Consider the following 23974-nt stretch of genomic DNA (forward strand, 5'->3'; position numbering starts at 1 on the left):
CTTAAACAAAGGACACACACAAAAGCCTTCCCCCCCCCCCCCCCCCCCAAGATTTGAAAGTATCTTGTCCCCTTATTGGTCCTTGGGGTCAGGTGTCAGCCAGGTTACCCGAGCTTCTTAACCCTTTACAGGTAAAAGGATTTGGAGTCTCTGGCTAGGAGGGATTCCATAGCACTGTACACAGGAGAGCTGTCACCCTTCCCTTTATAGTTATGACAGATGGACATGTTGCTTGGTCAGAGTAGATGCCATTTTGAAAAGGTGGATTGGGGAGGGTTGCGTCAAGAGGACAGCATGGGCCAAAGAAGGGAAGGAGGTGGGGACCTCAGACTCGGAAAGGTTTCTAGGTCACATCCTCCTATAGTGGATGTGGCCATGGGGCAGCTGAAACAGAAGCAAGCACGGCAGCGTAGCACAATTAAAAAACTAATATTAAATTTTTAAAATTCTGAAGACACTTACATGTTGCAGTTCCCTCCATAGAATCATCCTCCTCAGTCCCATTCTGGCTTGCTGCAGGGTAAGAAACAGGCTCGCTTACTACCTACCTGGCGTCAGGGTCCAAAGTCAGAAGAGATCCTGGCTTTCCAGGGAGCTCTATTGGCCTCCTGGTGCTCATCCTTCCATGAGTTTTGCTGCCCATCCTCAGGGGAGGCCCCACAAGCTGCCTGGGATAGGTGGTCATGTAAAATCCTGTGCAGCTCCTCAAAAATGGACTGGTTACATGTCCCCTGCTGGATTTTTTCCTGTTATCCAGCGTTTTCACGTAGGTGCTCCTGAGCTGTTTGCTCTTTATCCAGCACTGTGTGGCATCTCAGTCATAAGCCCCTCGCAAACGTTCAACTAGCCATGTCCACAATAAGGCCCTTATTCCGGTGGCTGGCCCCCAGAACTTCCTGCATCAATGCGTCTCCCAAGCTAGCGACAAAAAGAGAGATCTTGGCATGTCTCCAAGTGGCTGCTTGAAGCGCGTAGAACAATGCCAAAGTAGTTCATGATAGCATTGCATGCATACAAATACACTGGAATAACCAGATTCACAGCAAAGTTAGCTCTCTTTGAAAAGGACTCCACAATTCGCAATAAATGCAGTCAGTGCACTACAATGAATTGCGTTGTGTGTACACATTTTCAAACCACATTCTCAACTTAGTCCAGTTTAAACTCCCCATGTGACAAGCCCTTTGTCTGCAGTAACGTGCTATACTTAGAACGTAATACAAGAACATAGGAAAGGCTATACTACGTCAGACCAAAGGTACATCTAGCCCAGTATCCTGTCTTCCGACAGTGGCCAATGCCAGTTGCCCCAGAGGGAATGAACAGAACAGGCAATCAAGTGATCCATCCTGTCATCCATTCCCAGCTTCTGGCAAGCAGGCTAGGGACAATTCAAATACTAAATGATGCACCACTCACACCCTGTTCTCCCCCACCTCCATGGGAGTGCTGGTGCTGAATATAAAAAAACCAGACCTCACATTCATGAAATTAATATAGGAGTCAAGACCAAAAGAGATGAGAGTAGGTAAATAACCAAAATTTTTATTAAAATTTAGCTCAGTGAGCAGGTATTTTGAAAACTGAGACCTCTCCACTGATTGTTTGTGGCTTGTGAGGGACAACTGGTTCTCCCAAGTGCATACTCATTAATATACAAAGTGAGATCTGGTCTAAATTTGCATACCAAGATGAAGCACATGAGGAACTGAAATGCCAAATGGAAAATACAATGTCTATAAGTCAACAGCATTCCATACTTTGACTACTGTGTCATTTTCTAGAGGATATGGAAGAAAGAAAAAGTCCAGAGGAAAATGAGCGACATAGAAAGTATATTACAGAGAAATTAGAGATGAGAGTAGTCAGGAGGGTGATAAACTAATAACAAAAAAGGAAAAATAAGCACGCTGCACAAAATTGAGAACAAAATTAAACAAGGAACCTAACGCCATGAAGAGAAGAAATTCTTTAATTACCTACACACCAGTACTTCGTAAATGCTCTGAATCACACCAAAAAGGAGGTCAGTTTGGCTCCACCAGTCTGCCTTTAGGATTGCTACCGCTAAATACTTCCCATGACCCCACTGGAGTTGGGAAACTTTCCTCACCGGACTTGTAGGGAAAGTCACACGTGTTTAACTGGAGGCACTGATTTCAGATCGCTTGCTGGAAACGGCCTGGAAATCAATCCATTTTTAAAAAGCAAAGAAAACTTTGGAATGCTATAAACATTTTATTTATTTTTTTAGAAAGTATTTTCAGAAAAACAGACAGGAAAATAATCTAGATCATTTATTTATAATTTTAATAAAAACCTTTACATAATCCACATGCATAAAGACCCTTGATGAGCCAATCTGTAGAAGCACCTAACAGGTTAAACCTCATTGTCTGCCAGCGTTATCAATGATTGGCTGGCTGTGGGCAGACAGCAGTATTACAGAGTAGACCAATAGACAAGCTTTATTTTTCCAAAAATAATCAGTTTCTAAACACAGTAAAAGTGAAGACTGTACAAACTATAGTAAATTGGATGTTACCAGCTGTTCACTTGCAGGATGTTCTTATGCTTGATGACATTTCTGTTCAATGATGTAATCCAGCTACACAGCAAACACAAACAAAACAGCATGTTCTGGGCTAAAAACAATTGGTCACATGGACTGATTTGAGCAGCTGCTTCCTTTAGTGCACAACAGGCCTGATGCAATGTGTGAGAGTGTGCAGTAAATGCTGTGTGCCTGAATCTACACAGGGAGCCACCTCACATGCAGCTGCTTTAAAAAAAAAAAAAAAAAAAAAAACACTTGAGCCAATTTAAAATGCCAAAGCCTTCAATAACCAGGCTATTTGCTTTTCAGGTGAGCCAACCTCCTTGAGAGAGTTCTAATTCTAGCGCAGAGTTTGCTTTCAGTTAGAAGCACCTGGCCTGGATTCATGAAACCCAGCATTTCAAGACAAAGTTCCTTTGTTTTATTGAAGGCTTGCAATAAACTACACACGGATAAACTCACATTGGGCCTGTTTCCTTCAGAGGCCAGAACAGACCATAAGGCACATGCACTCCTGTGTCAGCTCCCTCTGGCCTGACTCAGAGAAGCTTCCTTTCTTGCCTTTTAAAACAAGGGGGTTTACACATTTGCAGGTTTTCATCCTCCCTACTAAAACAGAGGGAGAACCCCACTCTCTATACCCTGGCTTTAGAGAAGTTACAATCCTCTACTCTCCCCCACCCACAGAACAAACCCATTAAACAAAGCTCAGTTTAAAAAGCCATCCAGTTGGTTCAGACACCAACAGTTCATCTGCTTAACTGGTACAGCACCGCTAGATTGAGTCTGTCCACTCCAAATCATTGTCCTGAAGCGTGCTTCACTGTCCTCTGTGCTGCAGCTAATGAGATTAGGAAATATCTGCCAAGAGACCAAACGTACAAACTATCACTTTTCCTCCACAGGTACACTCTGGCTTGCAGATGGGTTCTGCAAGAAGTGCTTTATTAGCTCTAGAAAAGCTGTCATGTAGTTGAGGATGCTCACCAAAGAGGTCCAAGTCTTACTCTGCTCCCCCAGGTTACAAAAATTCCTGCATTAGCCCACACATGGAGCCACTTTGCGCCTCTACGGAAAAGCTCTATGTGGCTACAGAGACTGCTGCCATGGGGAGGTTTACCCCAAAAACAAGGGTAAAGGTCAACAAATGATAAAAAAAGAGTCCGTCTGTAGAAGCAAGCAGGCCTCACTGAGTCACCACAGTCAGTTCTCGTAGATACGACTGTGTGAGACTGCGCAGCTCCTCCAAGGCATAGTCCTCTGGCATGGGAAGCCGGCCAATGTGGGGAGCAAGCAGGCGAAGTGGGACTCGCTGCACGTCGGGCGTGGAGTCAGAAGCAGGTTCAGGAGAATGCTGTAGGCTCAGGACCACCCGCAGCAGGTTAGCAACACGTTTGGCCATATCTGCAAGTGAGCAGAGAAATCAGTGAGAATTTAGCCACCTTCCACACAGAATCCTGAAGACTGAAGGTAGCAGAGGTCTAACAAGCTGAGTATTTGAAAACCTCCTCTCCATCAGGAGTTAATTTAAACAGCAGTGCAAAGGCCAAATCTGGAGTCAGGCAGCTTCTGTGTCCAATCAAATACTTCCTTTAGCATTCCACTGCTCTGATCACTGATCTCTTCAATACTGCCTGCTCTCACCAGTGTACCTAGTGTTTGGGGTTTTTTCCAACTTTTTACAGCAAGATAACTATTGCTGGATAAATTACCTCGCTGTAAAAACTGGAGTGGAGAAACAAGGCACTGGTAGCGTTTACCGCAAGTTAGCTAGGCAAGGTCAGCCCCATACCCCAGGCTGTAGGGGACCTCTACTACTTGATCTCATCGTAAAACTAAAGTGCCCTGTCTGCTTTATGTTTTCACAGTGGGAGAGCCAACATGCATTAGTTATCCCAGAGTAAATACCCTTCTTCAGTGAAGATGTAGCCCTAACCTATTCTTGGGTGCTCAGGGCACTTCTGGAGAGCTAATACCTTTGGACAGAGTGGTGGCATTCAACTTAAGTGGCTCTACAATTAGAATATTCCAGGAATCACTCACTGGTGCACCTAGGTCCCTCTTATTCTCTCCCTGTGGCCCATAATAGTCTGTTCTCCTGGGGGCTGTAATACTTTGGTCTCATTTCAGTTGAGTTTAGTGTACAGGTGCTGGGTGGGGTTGGTGGCCAGGTCAGACTAGATGATCTGGTTGTCCCCTTCTAGCCTTAAATTCTGTGACTACCTTTTACGTCTCTAGGTGGCTGCTTGAATTAGACTGCAAGTGGGTAGAATCCCAAGGCTGAAGAAACCTACCATTGACAGCTAGTTGCTGATGGCCCCAGTTAAATGGGTGCAAAGACAAATCTCCAAAGGCAGGAGGAGAGAAGTGGCAAGTAGCATGCAGGGTACTGCAGCGCCTTTGTGGCTATGACTAAAGACACAGAAGGTGGTCAGTCATTTACCACAATCTGGCAGCTGAGTGGTTCCATTCAGTGTTACTGAGAATCATCAATTTATTTTGTACCAGTATTAGTAGCTTTATATGCAGGTTGTTTTTGAGTCTCTAGAGCCCTACAGGGACTTAATACTGACAGGCCATTGGGACAGCACACCTATCAAATTAGCCACAGATGAACAGTAAACTGAGAGTAAAATAAAATGCCAGATACATGTAAAGCAGGCACGACAGCAACATTTATCACCTGCTCCAGCCCTACAGCAGGAAATGCAAGCCAAAGCAAAATACAGCCATAAATGCTGGCATTATGGTGTGATGGCCAGTATTAGTCAGGTTAGGTTGTAAGTTGAGATGCAAATACCATTTAAAAAGTTAACTATTTAAACAATTAAAAATACGTCCTTTAAACGGTTAACTATTTAAGCGGCTGAGGCCGGGGCTGCTCCAGACAGGCGCCACCCCTCCAGCCGGCACGGAGGTTAACCGTTAAGGCGGTTAACCAATAAGACTATGCTTACTGGTTAACCTTTTACAACCCTAGTTGTAAGATCCCTGCCTTGAGAAGCTTGACTATCTCCCTGTGTGCATTGCCACACACACCTATGACTGTACAAACAGCCTTACCAGACTGAGCCAATCGGTCCTTGGCATTGTGGCACTGTATCTGTTCTATCCTGTTGCATAGCGACGTCACTTTGGTATGTAACCTCTCCAACTCATATGCAGAACAATCCAGCTGAAAGCAAACCCAAGACAGTCAGTCAATTACACAACAGAATGGCTTCAATTAAAAAGAACAATTTGTAGGCTCTTTGGGGCCTCCTATACCAGGCTACCATGCCAATAAGAGTTAGAACAAATATTTTAGCAGAGAATATAAAGTCTGAAGTTCTTGACTGTGGCAATCCAAGCCAAAGAACCCATCAACACAAAGTAGTTTTAGTTTTGCAGCATGTTTATAAGGAACAGATGAAAACTAACTTCTGTTGTCTAGCTTGCAAAAAAAAAAAAAAAAAAAAAAAGAGGGAGGAAAAGGTAAAGCAGCAGCACCATCGAGATGTGCGGGTGCCCCATTGGTAAACACATGGTTTTGTCGTCATTACCCTTTCTCCCTTTCCTTCCCCTCACCTGATTCTGTCATGTTGAATTAAGACTTCTTCAGGGCAGAGACCACTTATTCTGTGAAACCCCTAGTATATTTCTAAGTGTCCAAATATATGCAAGAGAAAACTGACATGCCCATGTCTGTGAGGGAGTATATAAGGGTTTACTAAACAATGAACATGCAGCTATTTTAAAAATAAAAAATTGTTCATATGAACACTGAAAGAACCAGAATTTTTACACAGTTACCTGCTGAATCCTGTCGAGCATCTCGATGACCCGGATGTAGTCCAAATAAACCAGCCCCGCTGTGTCCCAGTCCTGGATGAGTGTACTTCGCTCTGGAGGGGACAAATCTTCTAGGAATCCTTTTAGGTAGTTGTAGTTTTCATTAATAATAGCATCTGAAGAAGACAACTGGATAAGAAACCTCTTGGCTCTAAACTGGTACCTTTCAGTATAGCTGATGGATTCTTGGATGAATATAGGAAGATTGAGGGCTGATAAGTGTCTATCAAGGCTAACAGCTAAACAATATTAGAAAGTCAAAGGGGGAGTAGCTTGAGGACTAGTAATGGTAAATTCAATCTTACTCCTAGTTTCCAGGTTCAAATCTGGCCAGGAACAGTAACGATCAGAAATTTTTACTGAATTTGTGGCCTGTGTGTGTGTGTGTGTGGTGGTGGTGGGAAGAGAGAGAGAGAGAACCTTGCTACCTCTTCTATAGCTGTTGTTCTTTGAGATGTGCTGCACAGGTCCATTCTACTTCAGGTGTGTGCACGCCTAGTGCACCAGAGCCAGAGATGTTTTTCCCTTGACGGTACCGCTTGGTGCAGCTCATGTGCCTTTAGCATGCTTAGAGGAGAGGGTGGATGGGTCATGGAATGGACATGTGGACATCTTGAAGAATGGTTACAGAAGAAGTTAGTAACAGTTTTTTTTCCCCAAGGGATTGTAGATGTCCATTCCATTTCAGGTGATAAACTGTTGAGACTGGAAAAGGGTTTCAGTGTCTACCTGAACAATTGAACTACTCACCCAAATTTCGCATCATTCCTGGATTGCTGGGATATAGCAGTGTCTTGTAAAAGTATACGACAACGACCATGTTGCAGAATTACCAATGTCATATAGATACCGGAGCCAAAAAAGCAGAGGGAGCTGCTTGGGCTCTTTGGAGTGAGCTACCACCCTTCCTGGTGGGATACTTTGGCACTGTCATAGCACAGACATATGCAGGATGAAATCCACAATGAAATCAGTTGCAAAGAAACTGGGAAGCCTTTACTTATGCGCACAACTGAAATAAACAGCTGGGTAGACCTTCTAATAGACCTAGTTCTGTCCAAGTAAAAACACCAATGCCCTTCTGACATCCAAACTATGAAGCCTCTCTTCATTCTTACCATCCTTTTTTCCTAAGCCACATTCTCGTAAGTATATGGCTTCACTAAAGTGAAACTTGGGATGAAAAAAAAAAAAACCCTTAGTGAGGAACTTGGGATGAGGATGCAAGTATACTTTTGTCCTTATAAAAAAGGACACATGGAGGGTCAGCAACCAGGGCACAGAAATTCACCATCCTCCCCATGGAGAAAATGCCCACCAAGAATGCTACCTTTGTAAACGGATGTAAGAAAGAAGTGGTCACCACCGGCTCAAAAGGTAGCTCCACAAGTACAGCTAGTACCAAATTCAAGTCCCATGGACGGATGGGATCCTTTATGTGGGGCTTCAGCCTGTCCACACCATTTAAGCATCTGATGATCATCGGGTTAGAAATTTCTGATCTGCCATCTATTGGTGGGTGGAATGTGGGGATAGTTGCCAGGTGAACTCTAAGGGAACAGAGGCCTTAATGCTTCAGGTGAAGCAAATAATCCAGGATATGCTGGTTAGCCAGGATTGGCAAAATACCCATCTGCTGAGACTAACTGGAGAAATCCTTCTGCTTCATCAGGTAAGCATATCCAATAGACAGTTTCCGGATGTTTAGAAGACGGTTTTCCATGTCCACAGAACATTCAGACTCTTGGAGTTAACCACAGAGCATCCATGCTGTAAAATGAAGGGTGCATGCGTTGGGATCTAACATCCGACCATGGTTCTGGGATATTATGCCAGGTTCCTGAGGTAGTGGTACTGGACTCCCGACAGACATTTAGCAGACTGGAGAACCAATGCTGACGAGGCTAGGCTGGTACCATAAGAATTATGCGAGCTTGGTCCTGCTGGAGCTTGTGCAGTATTTTCAGGAGCAGATGAATAGGACAGGCAAACAGCAGCTTACCCTTCCATGAGACATAATATACTAGGCTTACCCCTGGACTGGACAGGACAAGAAAGAGTTGCAATGCTCGGAGGACTTGATCATCAATAGTACTGCAAACTTCTGCCCCTACCTGGAAATAATATGGCAGCAAGTGTGCTGGAGAGTGGAGAGGGACTAGTACCAGTAGGCCTACTTTTTGCATGCCTGGAGAATCCCCTACCAGAAGCATAAGCAAGTCTCTTGCTGCCACATTACCCTGAGACCTGGGTATGACAGTTGCTTCCCTGAGAATGTTGGCACTGCAGTAAGAGTCCACATCAATGGCCTGGAAACCAGTGCTGGAGTCAACAACTTTTTCAGGGGTGAGGCAGAGGCCAGTACCAGGGAGAGTCACCTACCCGCCTATTCCACTGCTCTGCTGGTAAGTGACAAGAGATCAAGTTTCCTGGTGCCAAGATCTGATTTACCCAACTTAGAAGAATAGTGCTCCCCGGATTTCTTGTGTTTTTACCTCAGTGCCAGAGAAGGGGATCTGTGCCTTCCCTCCAACAATCTTCTCGGGGACCAAGGGGGGAGCAACATCCAGAGAGGTACTCCTAGCTGAGATGGAAGTACACTATTTTGCACCCAGAGCAGGAAGGCTCAGAAGGTGGACAATAAGCCAGCTTCCAATAAGCAGGTGGCGCAGTCTCACCTCCCTGTCCTTTTCTGTACACAGCTTGAAGTCGACACAGGTCTGGCAGCAGTCTCAAACACGGCCATCACCCAGACATTTCAGACACTTGACGTGAGGCTCACCCAACCCACACAAGACTTAAAGCCTGGGAAACGAGGCATGCCCCAGTATCGAGTGTCAACACCGGTGCTAAGAGGGACTCGATGCCAGAAAACTAAGACAAGAAAGAAAATCTAGACTATGTATAAGAACAAATAGCTCTAAACCAGAGCACACCACTAGTTAACTATACAGAAATACACAGGAAACCACCGATAGGGGAAAGCATAGATAAACAAGGCGACATGGTCCAGCTACCGACCACAGGCAGTAAGAAGAAGCCAAAGGTGGATCCAGGGAAGCTCACCCCTTTACACCTTAAGGCAGTTGCACAAGTGTGCTGAAGGCATGTGTCGCTCCGATGGGTACCACAAATTAGAAACATCTCGGACTCTGGTGCACTGAGCATGCACACACCTGAAGTGGAATGGACATGTGCAATCACTCGAAGACGTGAATTTGTTTTACCAGCTCAATTCCTAGAAAAAGGAGTGACCAGAGGGGCCAGGAGCCCAATGGGAATGAGGACCACTATCTTCACCCCAGAAGTGATCCCTGCAAGTCGGGACTGGGGCACATTAGGTTAAATATGCATCACCCCATGCTGTGTTTTATATGGAGGACTTCCATATCAGGGTATCAAGCATCAGATTTACTTTAATACAGCTAACAGACCCACTTAATGTTACTGACAGCCCCTGCCCAGGCATACTGCTGCTAGTTAGAAGCCCTTTTACCAGGAATGAGCTGTCCCAGACCCTCATCTTGCAGAACATTCAATGACATTTGTCAACATCTTTCAGTGTGCAGAAGCCCGCATGACAAAGCTAGGGGACAAATAATCTCACCTGAGGCTAAGTGCTTGATGACCAGTTTGTGACACTGGTTCCAGTGTCCAGCTTTGAACAAGTAGAGGGCCTCTTTATGCTTATCTCCCTCCATCCTTGCCCGAACTGCCTTAGCTTCATGAATCCATTCTGGTGGAATGCAGAGCTTTTGTGTCAGGAAAGTCTCCTTTGTCCAGGATTCTGGCGTTTCCGACAGCACGCAGTGGCGGTTTAAGAATTCACGCACTGCTTTCTCACGTGTGCTAATGGGAACAGACAGCAACTAGCTATTCAAACAGGTCATTTCATGTTTCACCCTCAAAAATCAGAGCTCTAGGAACGGGCATATTTTGTGAGCAGTCACTTGTAATATCTGTAATTAGTATTAAGATGTCTATAGCTATGATGCAAGTAATGACTCCCAAATTCATAAGAAGCAATCCACGTTAGCCATACATAATATTCCCTTGCATATCAGTTCTTAGCACTGAAGCCTTTTGAGAGGAATGATCCTATTCTGTGGTCTAAACAAAGTCAAGAAGTGATAAGTGAGTGGGTGGAGTTACCTGGAATAGAGTTCTGGCAGAAAGCAGCTATTTTAAAGGCATTTTTTAGACCGGGGGTCCCCAAACTGTGGGGTGTGGCTCCAAGGTGGTTGCAGAGGAACATTTGGGGCTGGGGAGGGAACGCCACACAGCCCCGGCCCCTGGGGCTCCAGCCTCAGCTCCCTTACCTCTGTCCACATGCCCCTCTCCCAGAGCTGCAGCCCAACTCCTGGCCCCTGGGAGGGTGGGGAGGGAAGGAACACTGACAGGGATGAGGGGGGGCATGAGGTAATAAAGTTTGGGGGTCACTGTTTTAGACAGATTAATCCATTTATGGTTATTGACACACAAGTTAGTTAGATATTGCCAGACAGTTTTGAGAGTTCAGTACTCCTAACACCTACAAGCAAAAGTGATAAAGGATCAAGGTGACACCATAAGTGTGTGACCCTAAAATGCCAACAAGCCTAGATTCCAACATTAAAAAAAGTGGGAGGAGACCCCATTGAAGAGTGTCAAGCTGTGATCTAATTCCTCTCTCTAGTGATAAAGAGATTCTTCAATGAGAACTAAGTCAACAGGTCTGACAGATGAAGACCCCGCGGCTCAGCTCGCTTGGCCATAACTGGATTGGCTCTACAACAGTGATACTCAGACTGTGGCTCAGGAGCCACGAGTGGCTCTTTAATGCGTCTCCTGTGGCTCTTCGCAGCAAATGATATTAAAATACTATGTGATTTAACTAACAACCAATCAGGATCTTTTTACTATGTTATTAACCAATTGTGGAATATTTGTTCAATCATTTTGCTGAGAGAATATAAAATAGTAAAATGAAACCAGGAATTCACACGACGGTGGCTCTTTTGGGTAAGGCTGATCTCTAATTTGGCTCCTGAACCACTGAGGTCTGAGTATCACTGCTCTGCAGTATTAAGAGTAGTTATGTAACAGTCACTGAAGTTAGACAATTTGGACACAGGGTAAACTAATGAGTAAGTATTTTGTCACTTTGACTACCTACATTTTAGGACTCAAATATTTCCTTGAAATGCAAATTATATTTTTAAGTGGTCAGTATGCAAAGAATAAAAACTTGAAAGAACACCCTTGAAATATTTTTAAAACTCCTTTTCAATTTTATTTTACTTTTAAAGTGCGCCTTCTCTTGCTGATGTTTGTAGGGGGGTTTTTCACCATGGTCAAAACTAACTGTACACTAATAAACCGAAAACAATTTTTGGCTAACTCATGAATTACAATAATGTTAGATGTTACACAACTTACTCAGACCTGAAGAGCTAAGATCGAAAGCTTGTCTTTCGCCAACAGAAGTTGGTCCAATAAAAGATATTACCACCTTGTCCTTTTTCTAGCAAAATTACACATTTCAGACATGTGATTTTCCATTTGACTGTCCCTTTAAACACCCCACTCAATTATATTTTGTACAACTCTGTTCTGAAATCACAAGTTCTGGTAACCAGCCAAAATTTAATCCAACTCTTTTCACTCCTCAAATGAGGAAACTATTGGCAATACCTAGTTTATTCATGAACAAAAACTACACCCCCCCAAAAAATGTCATTTTAATGACATCTGTGTATTCCTAACTCCTTATCCTTTCAAGTAAGTCAGATCTAAGAGTATTAGCATTCTACAAAGCAGTGCTGTAGTCCATTTTTATAGTCCATGCCCACCAGAAGACCAGGTTTCAACCCGGAGAGGAGCAATCACTATTTAGCTCTAACAATGTTCTCAGCACTATATAAAACAAAGGTTTCAGAGTAGCAGCCGTGTTAGTCTGTATCCGCAAAAATAACAGGAGTACTTGTGGCACCTTAGAGACTAACAAATTTATTAGTTAGTCTCTAAGGTGCCACAAGTACTCCTGTTATTTTTATATAAAACAAAGTAATCCTGCTGCAAAGAACTTACAGTCTAAAAGGAAAAAAAAAAAAAAAAGACAGGCTGCACTGGGCAATCTAGGTGAGTGAACAAGTTATTTTGTTAACTTGTGGGCACCACAGTTGTAATTGTAAGGGCATCATATGGAATTGTAAATGCCATGCTGCTAAGCACTTACTAGCAGTGATGACATCCTAGACTAGGAAATTTTGTGGCACTTTGCAATCCTCACATATTTTAAAACTGATGCACTACAATCAATCACTGTGCAGTTTCATTTTGATTAGTGGCTTCTCTTGAGGTAGAGTCCATAGATAAGTGCTCCATGCTGTATACAACTACAAATACTCCTTCCAAAGCACACAGCAAGAGAAGTCTGCCTTGTACTTACTGTGTATTGGATGTATGCAGCAGTACAAAAATGGCCCATTCCCAGAGTCCTTCACTCTCAAGCTGGGCAGCATAGCTGGCATTCAGCACTCCTTGACACTGCTCTGATAGATGAGTGTAATTCAAGGCTCTAAGTACTTCCCACAGGTGCCAACTAAGACGGTAGTCCAAGGGGTCGGAAGTAATACTTCTGGGGTCAAGCAGCTGATTGAGATCATAGCATCTGCAGAGAGATGGATTTAGAACATAAGTAACAAGAAGCGGACAAGTCGTTCATTGGGCCCACATAACAAATCCAAGTACTGGTGATACTTAGTTCCTGACAATTCCTTGTTTTCTTTACTGAATGCCTCTGGAAGCAAGTTAGTGTCCTATTTGAACACAAGTTCAATAGTTAATATTCTATCAAGCTTCTTTGAGTTTGCACCCAGAGTGCCATGTTTCCTCTGAGGAATATGCACCTGCTGTGTTATTTTATCAGCAGCTTAAAAAAAGGCAACTGCACATCAGAAGATAAGAATACTTCACCCTCATTCAGAACACAAGCTGAAGTTACAGGAGAAGAAGTATAGTTACAGACAAGACTTCTATACTGGGCTGCTAGTTTCTGATCAAACAAAATGTCCTTTCCAAAACTGTCAAAAGAAAGCTTTTATGTGGCCTGTCTTACTAACATTCAGAGAGATGCTAAATTGATGCCTCATTTCTTTTCAGGACCAACTTCTCTCCCAGACACAAATGGGCTGTACCACTCTTTCTGCAAATACCAGTAACTTGGCGGTTGTCTTATTTGGGGAACAAAGTCCTGGAAATTTGGGTCTGGGAGAATTTTGCTTGCTGCTTTTCCCCAAAAAGCTATATATGTTAGGATCTTAACTGGGTACGGTGGGAGTACTGAACTACTTCTGTTTGCATTGCAGGAGGCAGGGAATTTGGTGCAAAGGAGAGTAGCCAAACCCCAGAGACCTGTGGGGAAGTATTCACTCCCAGTGGTGTTTCCTCCAACATCTTGGATTTAGGGACAGATCATATGAGAGGAGACATCTATGACTAATTAATTCTATATTTGCAGAACAGCAAGAGTGATGGATCCAATAAATGGCTCTTTAGGTGTTCGAATTCCCATTTACCTGTCGCTGTAGAGCTTTAACAAGTGAAAGCAGACATCTCTCAGGGGTCTCTTTGTACTGTCATCTTCCTCAAGTACACAGCCAGAATCCTCTAGGTAGGGAGGCAGGGGACAGCAGGCATATTTCTCACACTCCGGGGTGTTCTGTAGAGTATTGTACCACAGACTACACTTAGTGACAGCAAACCAAATAGAACAGCACTGCTACATACACAGCACACATTCAGAACCTCACAACTCCTGTGAATTATGAATCGGATATGCTTTCTGCTTCAGCAAAGTACACCCACATGTGAGACTGTCAGTGTAGAGGCCATTAGCTTGCCTTTAGTAGCCACCTCTGGGAGCTATATTCCACCTATTTAAAATACCCTTGCAGTGTCACCTGGCTCTTTTACATTGTAATAGAATGTTTTTTCAGTTTGCTGTTTTAAAAAGCTAGGAAGTTGCACACACAAGAAATTTTTTAAAAGGCTACGGAGTCAAGCACACCAAAGTTAGGAAGTGCCAGAATTAAGGCTGCACCGCAATCTTCATTTGGCCCCCTTGTGCATACGCATTAGGATTCAGAAATTACCCGATCACACTTTCTCACAGGACCACTGCCTCAGTCAGTACACAAGCTGGATGATGCTCATTCAGTAGAATCCAATATTTTGTTTTATCTTCCTCGTTCAATGTGTTGCTCTAGGCCTTATTAGCTGAACGCTACTGAAACCCATTCTCTGAACAGAGAGCTGATTTCCTCAAGGGTTTTTCTATGGCATTTATTGTAGCTTCACAAACATTGATGAGTTTATCTTCACAACATCCCTTTGAGGTGAGATGTATTATCCCCATTTTATAGATGGGGAAACAAGGCAGACGCATTATTAAACAAACTGAGGAACACACATAGTGGCTATCGGTGAAAAGTCTGGTTTAAGTGGCTTGCCTGGCATCAAATATGAACCGTGTGGCAGAAGGGACAGAAGACAGTTCTCCAGGGCAGTATTTGACTGCCTAAATCACAAAAACTCCGAACGGTTACTTACCTGTACAGAAACTGTTTGAGATGTATTGTGCACATACATTCCACTGTAGGTGCATGCACGCCCCATGCACTCAAGTCAGAGACTTTTGCCAACAGTACCACTAGGTGGTGCATGCACCCCACTTTCCTCATGCTCAGAGCTGAAAGCATAAAAGGGGCATGACAAACCTCTACAACCCTTTGCACTGCTAAATAATATCCAAAGAAGATGGGAGTGTCATGTACATGCGCATCTTGAACAGTTACTGTACAAGTAAGTTTTTTCTCTGAGTGATTGTGCATATAGACATTCCACTGTGACACACCATCAGTATCCTTGCAGGTGGTCAGACTTGGGATTATCTGAAGAGACTGACTTGCCAAAACTGGCATCACCTGGAAACCTTTACTGATGGCAGAGTGTCTAGAAAAGTATGTACTGATGAGCACATAGCTGCTTTGTAAATATCCATTATCAATATGTTATTTAGGAAGGCTGACAGTGGAATGAGCTCTAGTGGAATGCCCTGTTATTCTCACAGAAAGAGAAACCTTTGCTAAATTGCAGCAGATCTTAATACAGTCAGAAATCCAGTGAGATATATGCTGAGCTATAACCAGCTGCCCTTTAATCCCTTCAGCAAAGGCCACAAAGTCAAGGAGACAATCTAAAGGGCTTTGTACAATTCAGGTAAAAGGACAGAGCCCTCTTGATGTCTCAACTATGAAGTCTCTTCTGCTTTGAGTGAGAGATGTTTTGGAAAAAATACTAGAAGATGAACAGTGAGGTAAAATGCAGATACTACTTTGGCATAAACCTAGGCTGTGGCCTAAGATAAACTTTGTCTTTATTAAAAATCATGAAAGGGGTGCCAGGTAACAGTGCCTGAAGCATCAACACCCTTGCTGTGGCAATTGCTATCAGAAACAGTTTTCATCTACGGCAAAGATAAAAAAGCTGTTAGAGGTTAAAAGGGGGAACCCACTAAACAAGGGGGGAAAGGAAAAAAAAAACAAAAAAAAAAACCCTAGATTCAGGTCCCATGGGGGTATTGGGTCAGATACAGGAGGATATATATGAATAAGGCCTTTTAAGAATCTAGACAGCAAGGGATAGGAAGAGACAGAATATCCATCAACTGGCAGATTTATTGCGAGATGGAGGCTAAATGTCCCCTTATAGAACTGATTGAGAGAATGGAAGATTTTAAATGTGGCAAGTAGCCTAATACACCTAATTTCTGCACTGTTTGGTGACAGCTTGTAAGACTCCGTCTAGGCTGAGAACCACTTCCATTTTGCTGCATAAGTGGCCCTGGTTGTGTCCTTCCTGCCGCACACCAAAATGGCTTGGACAACCTGCAAGGAAACTCTTCATTGGTCAACCAGAGATCATCCACATGGTGAGCTGAGTGTAGGCAGGGGTGCAGTGTAGGTTCTGAGAGAGGTCCTTGACCAGAGTTATAGTGACGGAAGGCTGAACTGACAGATGATGTAGGTTGCTGCACCAGTACTGTCTTGGCCAGGCTGATGTTATAAGGATTACAGTTGTTTGGTGGTCTTAGTTTCCTGATCAGCCTTGGAATTAGAATGACAGGTGGAAATGTACATTAGATGACCGGTCCAAAGGAGAAGGAAGGCATCTGTCAGAGCAACCTGGACTGCAACTTGCTCTGGAGCAGAAGTTCTTGCATTTGTTGTTCAGGTTGGTCACAAAGAGGTTTTTTAGCAGGTAACCCCGCTGATGAAAATCCGATTTAGAACGTCCACATGTACAGATGACTCATGATGGCCTATGAAGTTCCTGCTGAGGAAATATACAAAAAGTATTCCTCACCCCTGGGAGGTGAAATGCCATTAACACTTAACATTTCAGCACACCCAAAGAATGCCTATTTCGACAATATACTGTGTGAAGTGAGATCTGAAGACACCTGATGTCTGTCATGCGGAGTCACTTCCGTGCATGAGATCATGTGCCATAACTAATCCAGACACAAATGCACCCTGTCCTTGGGATGGACTGAAGGGTTTTGGACACAGACTATGGACTGGAATCTGTCCACAAGGAGACATGCCATAGCTGTAGAGTCTAGATCCACCCCATGAAATTTATTCTGTGTGTTGGCTGTAATGTCTTTTTGTCTCTCTAATTTTAGACCCAAGACAAGAAAAGAGATGTCTGATGGCCTGGACTCAGTTTTGGATGTGAAATCTTGATCTTCCCAGGTCCAGCCAGTCATCCAGGTAAGGAAATATCTGGATGCCTAAACAGTGCAGGTAAACTACTACCACTGCCATATATGTGGTAAACACCATCAGGGCAGAGAATAGGCCAAAGGGTAGAACCATGTACTGTAAGAGCATATTGATGACCATGAAATGAAGATACTTCTGTGGCCCAGATGAATTCCCATGTGACACTATGCATCCTGCAAGTCAAAGACAGTGTATCCATCTCCCATCCCAAAGAAGAGATAGTAGATGCCAGAGTAACCATCCTGAACTTTATTTTCTTGAGGAAAGCATTCAGCTTTCTTAGATCTAGGCCAAGACAAAGGCCTCCTTTCTTTCAGGGGATCAGGAAGTAGTGGGAATAATATCACCTGAGACTGTACTACTTGCATTAACGAAGACCTGCGAGATGGGTGCCTGAAAAGGGCTGGGGAAAGTGGGTTGGGAAAGGGGAGGGAAGCGAACTGGATAACATTCTCCCACCCCCACAGTGTTGAAAACCAAATGTCTGAAAAGATTTCCATCCATGCACTGTAAAAAGACATGCAGTCTCCAATGGGGGGGAGGGGGGGGGTTGAAAGTTTGGAGATGGTTTCTAGTTAATATGCTGTCCTTGACTGTGATGTCAAAATGACTGTTTTGAAGCTGCGGTCTGGTGAAAAGGTCCTGCAGGGGATGAAGCTGATGGGTGGTGTCTAGGCAGCTTAGATCTCAGTATAGACATATCTTGAAGTCTCCAGTGATAGTAAGGCTTAGACTGTGCTTGCAGTCTAAGCTATTGCATCTTCATCACCGGGATATATACTCCCAGTGAGTGAAGAGTGGAACAGGAATCTTTTAATATGCACGTGACATCATCAATCTTCTGAGAAGAGAGTTTAATACCCTCAAACATCAAGTCTTTTATCATATTTTGTAGTTCTTTAGGGATGCCAGAGGCCTGCAACCAAGATCACCACCTCATGTAACCACTGAATACGAAGTCAGATCAGACACATCAACGGCTGCTTGAAGAAATGTCTGAGTAGTGAGTTGACCTGTGATGACTATGGGTACTAACGGCTCTTTATAATCTGGTGGTAATTGGTCTGACAATTTAGCAATTGCAGACTGATTAAAAAAACTTGGCCAATAAAGCTTGATAGCTTAACACTCTGTTGCTTTTTTCAAGTGAGGGTCCTGTGGCACCTTTAAGACTAACAGAAGTATTGGGAGCATAAGCTTTCGTGGGTAAGAACCTCACTTCTTCAGATGCAAGACACTGTGGGGTACGCTGTCACAAGATGCAAGACATCTTGCATCTGAAGAAGTGAGGTTCTTACCCACGAAAGCTTATGCTCCCAATACTTCTGTTAGTCTTAAAGGTGCCACAGGACCCTCTGTTGCTTTTTACAGATTCAGACTAACACGGCTACCCCTCTGATACTCATTTGAAAGCTCATGGTGGCACAGGCCTTCCTCCTGTACAAATCCAATCTTCTAAATTGTGTCTTCTGGGGTAGTTTCAGGAGCAACTGCTGTGACAGCGTACCCCATAAGGCTTTATGGAGGGGCGTTTATAAATGTATGTATGATATAACTGAAATGTTTTGTGCTGCCTGTGCCATGTAACATATCTCCGTAAAGGTTATGGTCTACTATATCTATTCATCCTATTTGTACATATATATCATTTTCTACTAGAGGTTAAGAATATGGGCTGTATGCTTGCTTGATTTCTAAGTAAGCTTTGTGAGGCATTTGGTCAGCTTCTGTAGGAAGGAATTCACCAGGTTAAGTACCTGATCAGGAAACACTTGGGGAACAATGCATCTTGGAATGCTCCAATCCACATGAGAAGTCTTCCTGGAGACATGCAAGATACCATGTGGACAATGGCGTCGGCCTGTAAAGACTGAGTCATGCAGGGGCATGTGACTTGCCCAGGTGACTCCAAAACTCCATCTTGGAGCTGGACTTTGCATAGGAGGGAGGAGGGGGGTCTCCACCCACAAGAGAGAGTCTATTTAAACCTGTGGGAGACCCCTCCATTTTGTCTTCAGCTGGCTAAAGAAGGAGCCTCTCCGCCTCCCCACCCCCCCAGGATACTTGAAGGAGACTGAAACAAAGGACAGTAACTACAGGGGGTGTGAGTGATTGCTGGACCCAGGCTAAAAGAAGATCAGCCTGTAAAAGGGAGTGCTCTGGAACTGGTGAGGAAATCATCTGTATTTAGTTTGATTAGACATAGATTTGCGCATTTTATTTTATTTTGCTTGGTGACTTACTTTGTTCTGTCTGTTACTACTTGGAACCACTTAAATCCTACTGTCTGTATTTAATAAAATCACTTTTTATTTAGTAATTTACTCAGAGTATGTATTAATACCTGGGGGAGCAGACAACTGTGCGTATCTCTCTATCAGTGTTATAGAGGGCGAACAATTTATGAGTTTACTCTGCATAAGCTTTATGCAGGGTAAAACGGACTTATCTGGGTTTAGACCCCATTGGGAGTTGGGCATCTGAGTGCTAAAGACAAGCACACTTCTGGGAGCTGTTTTCAGGTAAACTTGCAGCTTTGGGACAAGTGATTCAGACCCTGTGTCGGTGTTGGAGCCAGACAGGAGTGTCTGGCTCAGTCAGACAGGGTGCTGAAGTCCTGCGCTGGCAGGGAAAACAGAAGCAGGGGTAGTCTTTGCACATCAGGTGGCAGCTCCCAAGGGGGTTGCTGTGATCCAACCCGTCACAACTGCCTCACAGCGTTCATTTGCTGCAGTAACAACTAAAGAATGTGGGGTAAGACGAGTGGAAAAAATAATCATATTCTTGCTGGGGAACTGGATACCTATCCACTCGTTTAACAGTGAGTGGAACTGAAGCTGGAGGTTCCAGGAGGGAGTCATTGATAGGAAGGATGACCCTTCCCGGGGCAGAAGCCTGTTTGTGTGGATTATCTTGCACAAATTCTGCCTGTGCTCCAAGAGAAGCAGCCACTCTCCTCATGAGATTTTGAAAGACCTTCAAGTCTTCAGTTGGAAGGGACGTTGACTCTGGTGTGATAGCCCTGTCTAGAGAAGAGTAGGAGTTGTGAGGAGGAATATCCAGGGGTTCCTCCACTGGCTCCTCTTGATCTGTGGACTCCAAACAGGGGGTGACAGTGGTTCTGCAGGAGCTTCAAAGTGGTTACAGGAATTGAAGGGGATTTCCTCCTGGATTGTGTGGTTGCTACATGTCCACAGGGCCTCAGAGCAGTCCAAGAGGTCCAATATGGCAGAGTTATTGCAGCCCAGAGGTAAGTTTGTAGCTGCTGGAGCTGGTCCCAGATCCAAACGTGCCAGGGTCAAAGATCTCTCTGGCAAGACAGCAGGCAAAAGTCTGACTCGAATGCACTGGGCACATACACTTACAGTGGAATGTATATGTGCTCAAATCACTTAAAAGCAAACCATCCTTTCTTCCCACAATCCTCTATCTATTCATTATACAACAAAAGAAGCAGGGATTCTACAGTTTCCTTCACTACACAATCCTGATTCATCCCCAGAGCACCATCCATCATCCTGTGCACTGAAAAGAGTCTAATTACATGATCACATACTATCATAATTAAGACTACGTTTTAGTCACGGGTATTTTAGTAGAAGTCATGGACAGGTCACGGGCAGTAAACAAAAATTCACGGCTGGTGACCTGTTCATGACTTGTACTAAATATACCCAACTAAACCTGGGAGGGGGGGTGCCCTACAAGTGCTTGGGGGCGAGAAGACCGGGACCCCCACTGGTGCTGGGGGAGGGCGTGTGGCCAATAGGAGCTGCGGAGGCGATGCCTGTGGGCAGAGGCAACGCACTGAGCTAGGAACTATGGGAGGGACATGTCGCCACTGCTGGGGAGCCCCCCCCCGCCCCAAGGTAAGCACAGCCCAGAGCCCTAACTCCCTCCTGCACCTCAACCCCCAACCCTGAGCCCCCTCTCACAGGCACCCAAACTCCTGCTGCTGCAGGGGAGAAGGGGAAAGGAAGAGGGCGGTGGCCCAAGTGCCCCAGCAGTGGCTGGCCTTGGGGCTGCCCAAGCTGCTCAGGCAACCCTTGGGCCATCCGTAACGGCCGCTGCGGAACTCACGGAGGTCCCAGAAAGTCATGGAATCTGTGACTTCCGTGACAAACTTGCAGCCTTAATCATAATGCATATGGACAAGAATTAAATTAAAATTGCATGACCATTTCTTAACTTTTGAGCGCTTGACTTTGCAGACTTTCTTTTAATGTACCTTTTGTGTGTGTGTAATTTCCTAGGTTTTTTTAAAAAGCCAAATTAAGAGACGAAATTTCATAAAGGGAACATCATACATGGTTCATTACAAGGGTTAGAACCTGTAGATCAACAACAGAGACTTCTGCCTCTTTAGTAGCTGCCAGGCTGTCACTCTCTGAGAGCCAGGCACTAGAACTGAAACACATTTTGCCCCTGGGTTTCACAGCTATTTGCTGACAGTAGAGGAATGCAGAGATTCAGAAATCCAGGGTTCTACTTCACGTTCTCAGGGAGAATACTCTAGTGATTACAGAACCATCTTCCTCAGCCCCTCCAGCTTGTGCTTGGCCTAGTCCACCCCCTGGGACCACTCATCCACCGCCTACTAACTGGTTCCTCATCCTAGTCTCCCACTTGCCAGCCCTCCGGATGTCTCTGCACCCATCTACATTTCAGTCAGATAGTTTCCTTCTTGCTGCCAAGGAACCAGCAGGTGGAGCATTGAGCACACTGGATAGTCTCCCCGCTCTCAGTCCCTGTGCGGTGCCACTGCAGCCCAACTGCTGGGAAAAGCCTGTTCAGCCCACGGAGTATGCTCAGTACAGATGGAATCAGAGAATCTACCTGCCAAACTCAAACTCTGCATGAGAAGGGCGATTTTCAGAGGCTCATAACCTGGCCAAATTTTCACAAGGATGTTACAAGACATATTCCTTACACCAGGGTGACCCTTTATCCAAATTTCAAGTCCCTGCTCCAAAGCATGGAGGTGCTTACAATGGAAGTAGTAAGAGCTTAGTAAATCAATGTATTTTTCCCAAACCTCATCCTGAGAAACAGCTGAACTGATTTTGCTTACATTTTCCAAAAATTTCAGCCTGAGGCAGACACCCACCACAAAATTTGTGCCTGAAGTTTAAAGTTTAACAAAGTAATGAGCAGGGCCTGAAAACAGGGTCCTATAATGGAAAGGGTTGGACAGACTCCAAACATTGCTACATGCACGGCATATAATTAAGTATGAATATTCAAAACACAACAAGAGGTTTGTCATGGGTTTGAAAGGCTTGCACCAACTGTTCACAAATTGCCATCTGAAGTTGGGTTTAGATATTTGTTCAAAGAAGCAGCCTTTGTGTAAAAAGAGTGATGAAATGGGACTTTCAGTTTTCTTGGAATTAGCTGTAACTGCTAACCCATTTCTGGTCAAGATAGGATTGAACCACCACAATTTGCTGATTAATCCTGAATCAAGCCCCATGAGAAACAGAAGCTGTCCTTTAAACAATAAGCCATGTTCTTAAGAGCACACAGAACACCTACTTTGCTGCAATGCCTGGACAGGAATGCAAGGAAGAGACATGTTTCCCTTTTTAAAGGCATGTAATGACATACCTGGAATGCTGCCTCGTACATGTTAAGTGCCTTCGAAATAGAAGCCGTTGGCGGAAGCAGATACCAGAGGTGGATAGCAATAGAACGCTTCCAGTCCAGCTGTGAGCACACATTAATGCTTTTTCTCTCAGATAACTGCCACACCTGAACAACAGATTGCAAGGGTTAAAGCAGGTTTGCAGTAAATGTTACACTGAGAATGAGCAATGCTTAGTTTTGTAGCCTCTGACTAGATTACATGAGCAACATTTACCACTGAAAGGATGCATTAGGAAGAGACCAAATGAATCCCTTTGTATTTAATAGTTAGAGACTGGACACATGCCATTGGACTGCATGTGTTGGGAAGTCAGTATAATACTCCTTTTAACAGTGACTCTAGGACATGTGCTCCTCACTTAGCAAAAGCTAGTCCACAACAGCAGTTTTCAACCAAGGGTCCAAGGCCCCCGTGGGGCCTCAAGCAGGTTTCAGGGGATCTGCCAAAATATACCGGAGAGCAGGGCCAGCGTTAGGAATCTCTGGGGCCGAGGGCAGAAAGCCAAAGCCCGAGGGCTGCTACGCGAGGCTGAAGGTGAAACAGAAACCCTGCTGCATGGGTATGAAGCGAAAGCCTGAGCAACTTCGGTCTGCGGGGCCTCCTGCGGCATGGGGTCCCCTGGCAATTGCCCTGCTTGCTACACCCTAACACCGGCCCTGGCTTTTAATCTACTGGATATGCTGAAAAACAGTTGTGGCACAGGCAGGCTATAGAGTTTTTAATAGCATGCTGGGCCTCAAAGAAAAAGGTGAGAACCCCTGGTCTACAAGACATACTCGTTTATTTTTCCTATCTAGCAGTAGCTAACTTTCAATTATACAGATGGGACAGACTGTCAGCAAGACTTACGGGCTTCCCAGCCAACAGAGCAAAGATGCGCAATCTCTCCTCCTGGATGAAGCAGTCTGCCTGCAATCCATGCCAGTCCACTAATTGCATTGTGAGGAGCTCCCGAACCTGCTGGCTGCCTACCAACTGGGAGAGGAGAAGGGCAAGCCTGTGATCTCCTGAAGGAAATAAAACAGCATGTCAGCAGAGTTTTCTGGGACATCACAGACCACAATCCTACAACATGCAGTTTGGTTGGCTTGGAAAATGAGGCTGTTTTCT

General features: G+C 44.5%; 1 protein-coding gene across 1 annotated transcript in view; it reads right to left on the bottom strand.

Moving 5' to 3' along the window:
- Positions 1 to 2218: 2218 nt before the first annotated feature.
- Positions 2219 to 23974, bottom strand: part of NUP98 (nucleoporin 98 and 96 precursor) — a 66660-nt gene continuing 44904 nt past the window's right edge. The window contains exons 26-33 of the mRNA XM_065423453.1: positions 23714 to 23871; positions 22825 to 22968; positions 13948 to 14090; positions 12819 to 13040; positions 9996 to 10237; positions 6350 to 6504; positions 5621 to 5732; positions 2219 to 3961 (exon numbers count right to left, since the gene is read on the bottom strand). Of these exons, the coding sequence (XP_065279525.1) occupies positions 3744 to 3961; positions 5621 to 5732; positions 6350 to 6504; positions 9996 to 10237; positions 12819 to 13040; positions 13948 to 14090; positions 22825 to 22968; positions 23714 to 23871 (1394 nt within the window). The 3' untranslated portion in view covers positions 2219 to 3743. The remainder of the gene's footprint in view (positions 3962 to 5620; positions 5733 to 6349; positions 6505 to 9995; positions 10238 to 12818; positions 13041 to 13947; positions 14091 to 22824; positions 22969 to 23713; positions 23872 to 23974) is intronic.

This window comes from Emys orbicularis, chromosome 1 (genome assembly GCF_028017835.1).
Source record: "Emys orbicularis isolate rEmyOrb1 chromosome 1, rEmyOrb1.hap1, whole genome shotgun sequence".
Classification (NCBI taxonomy): Eukaryota; Metazoa; Chordata; order Testudines; family Emydidae; genus Emys; species Emys orbicularis.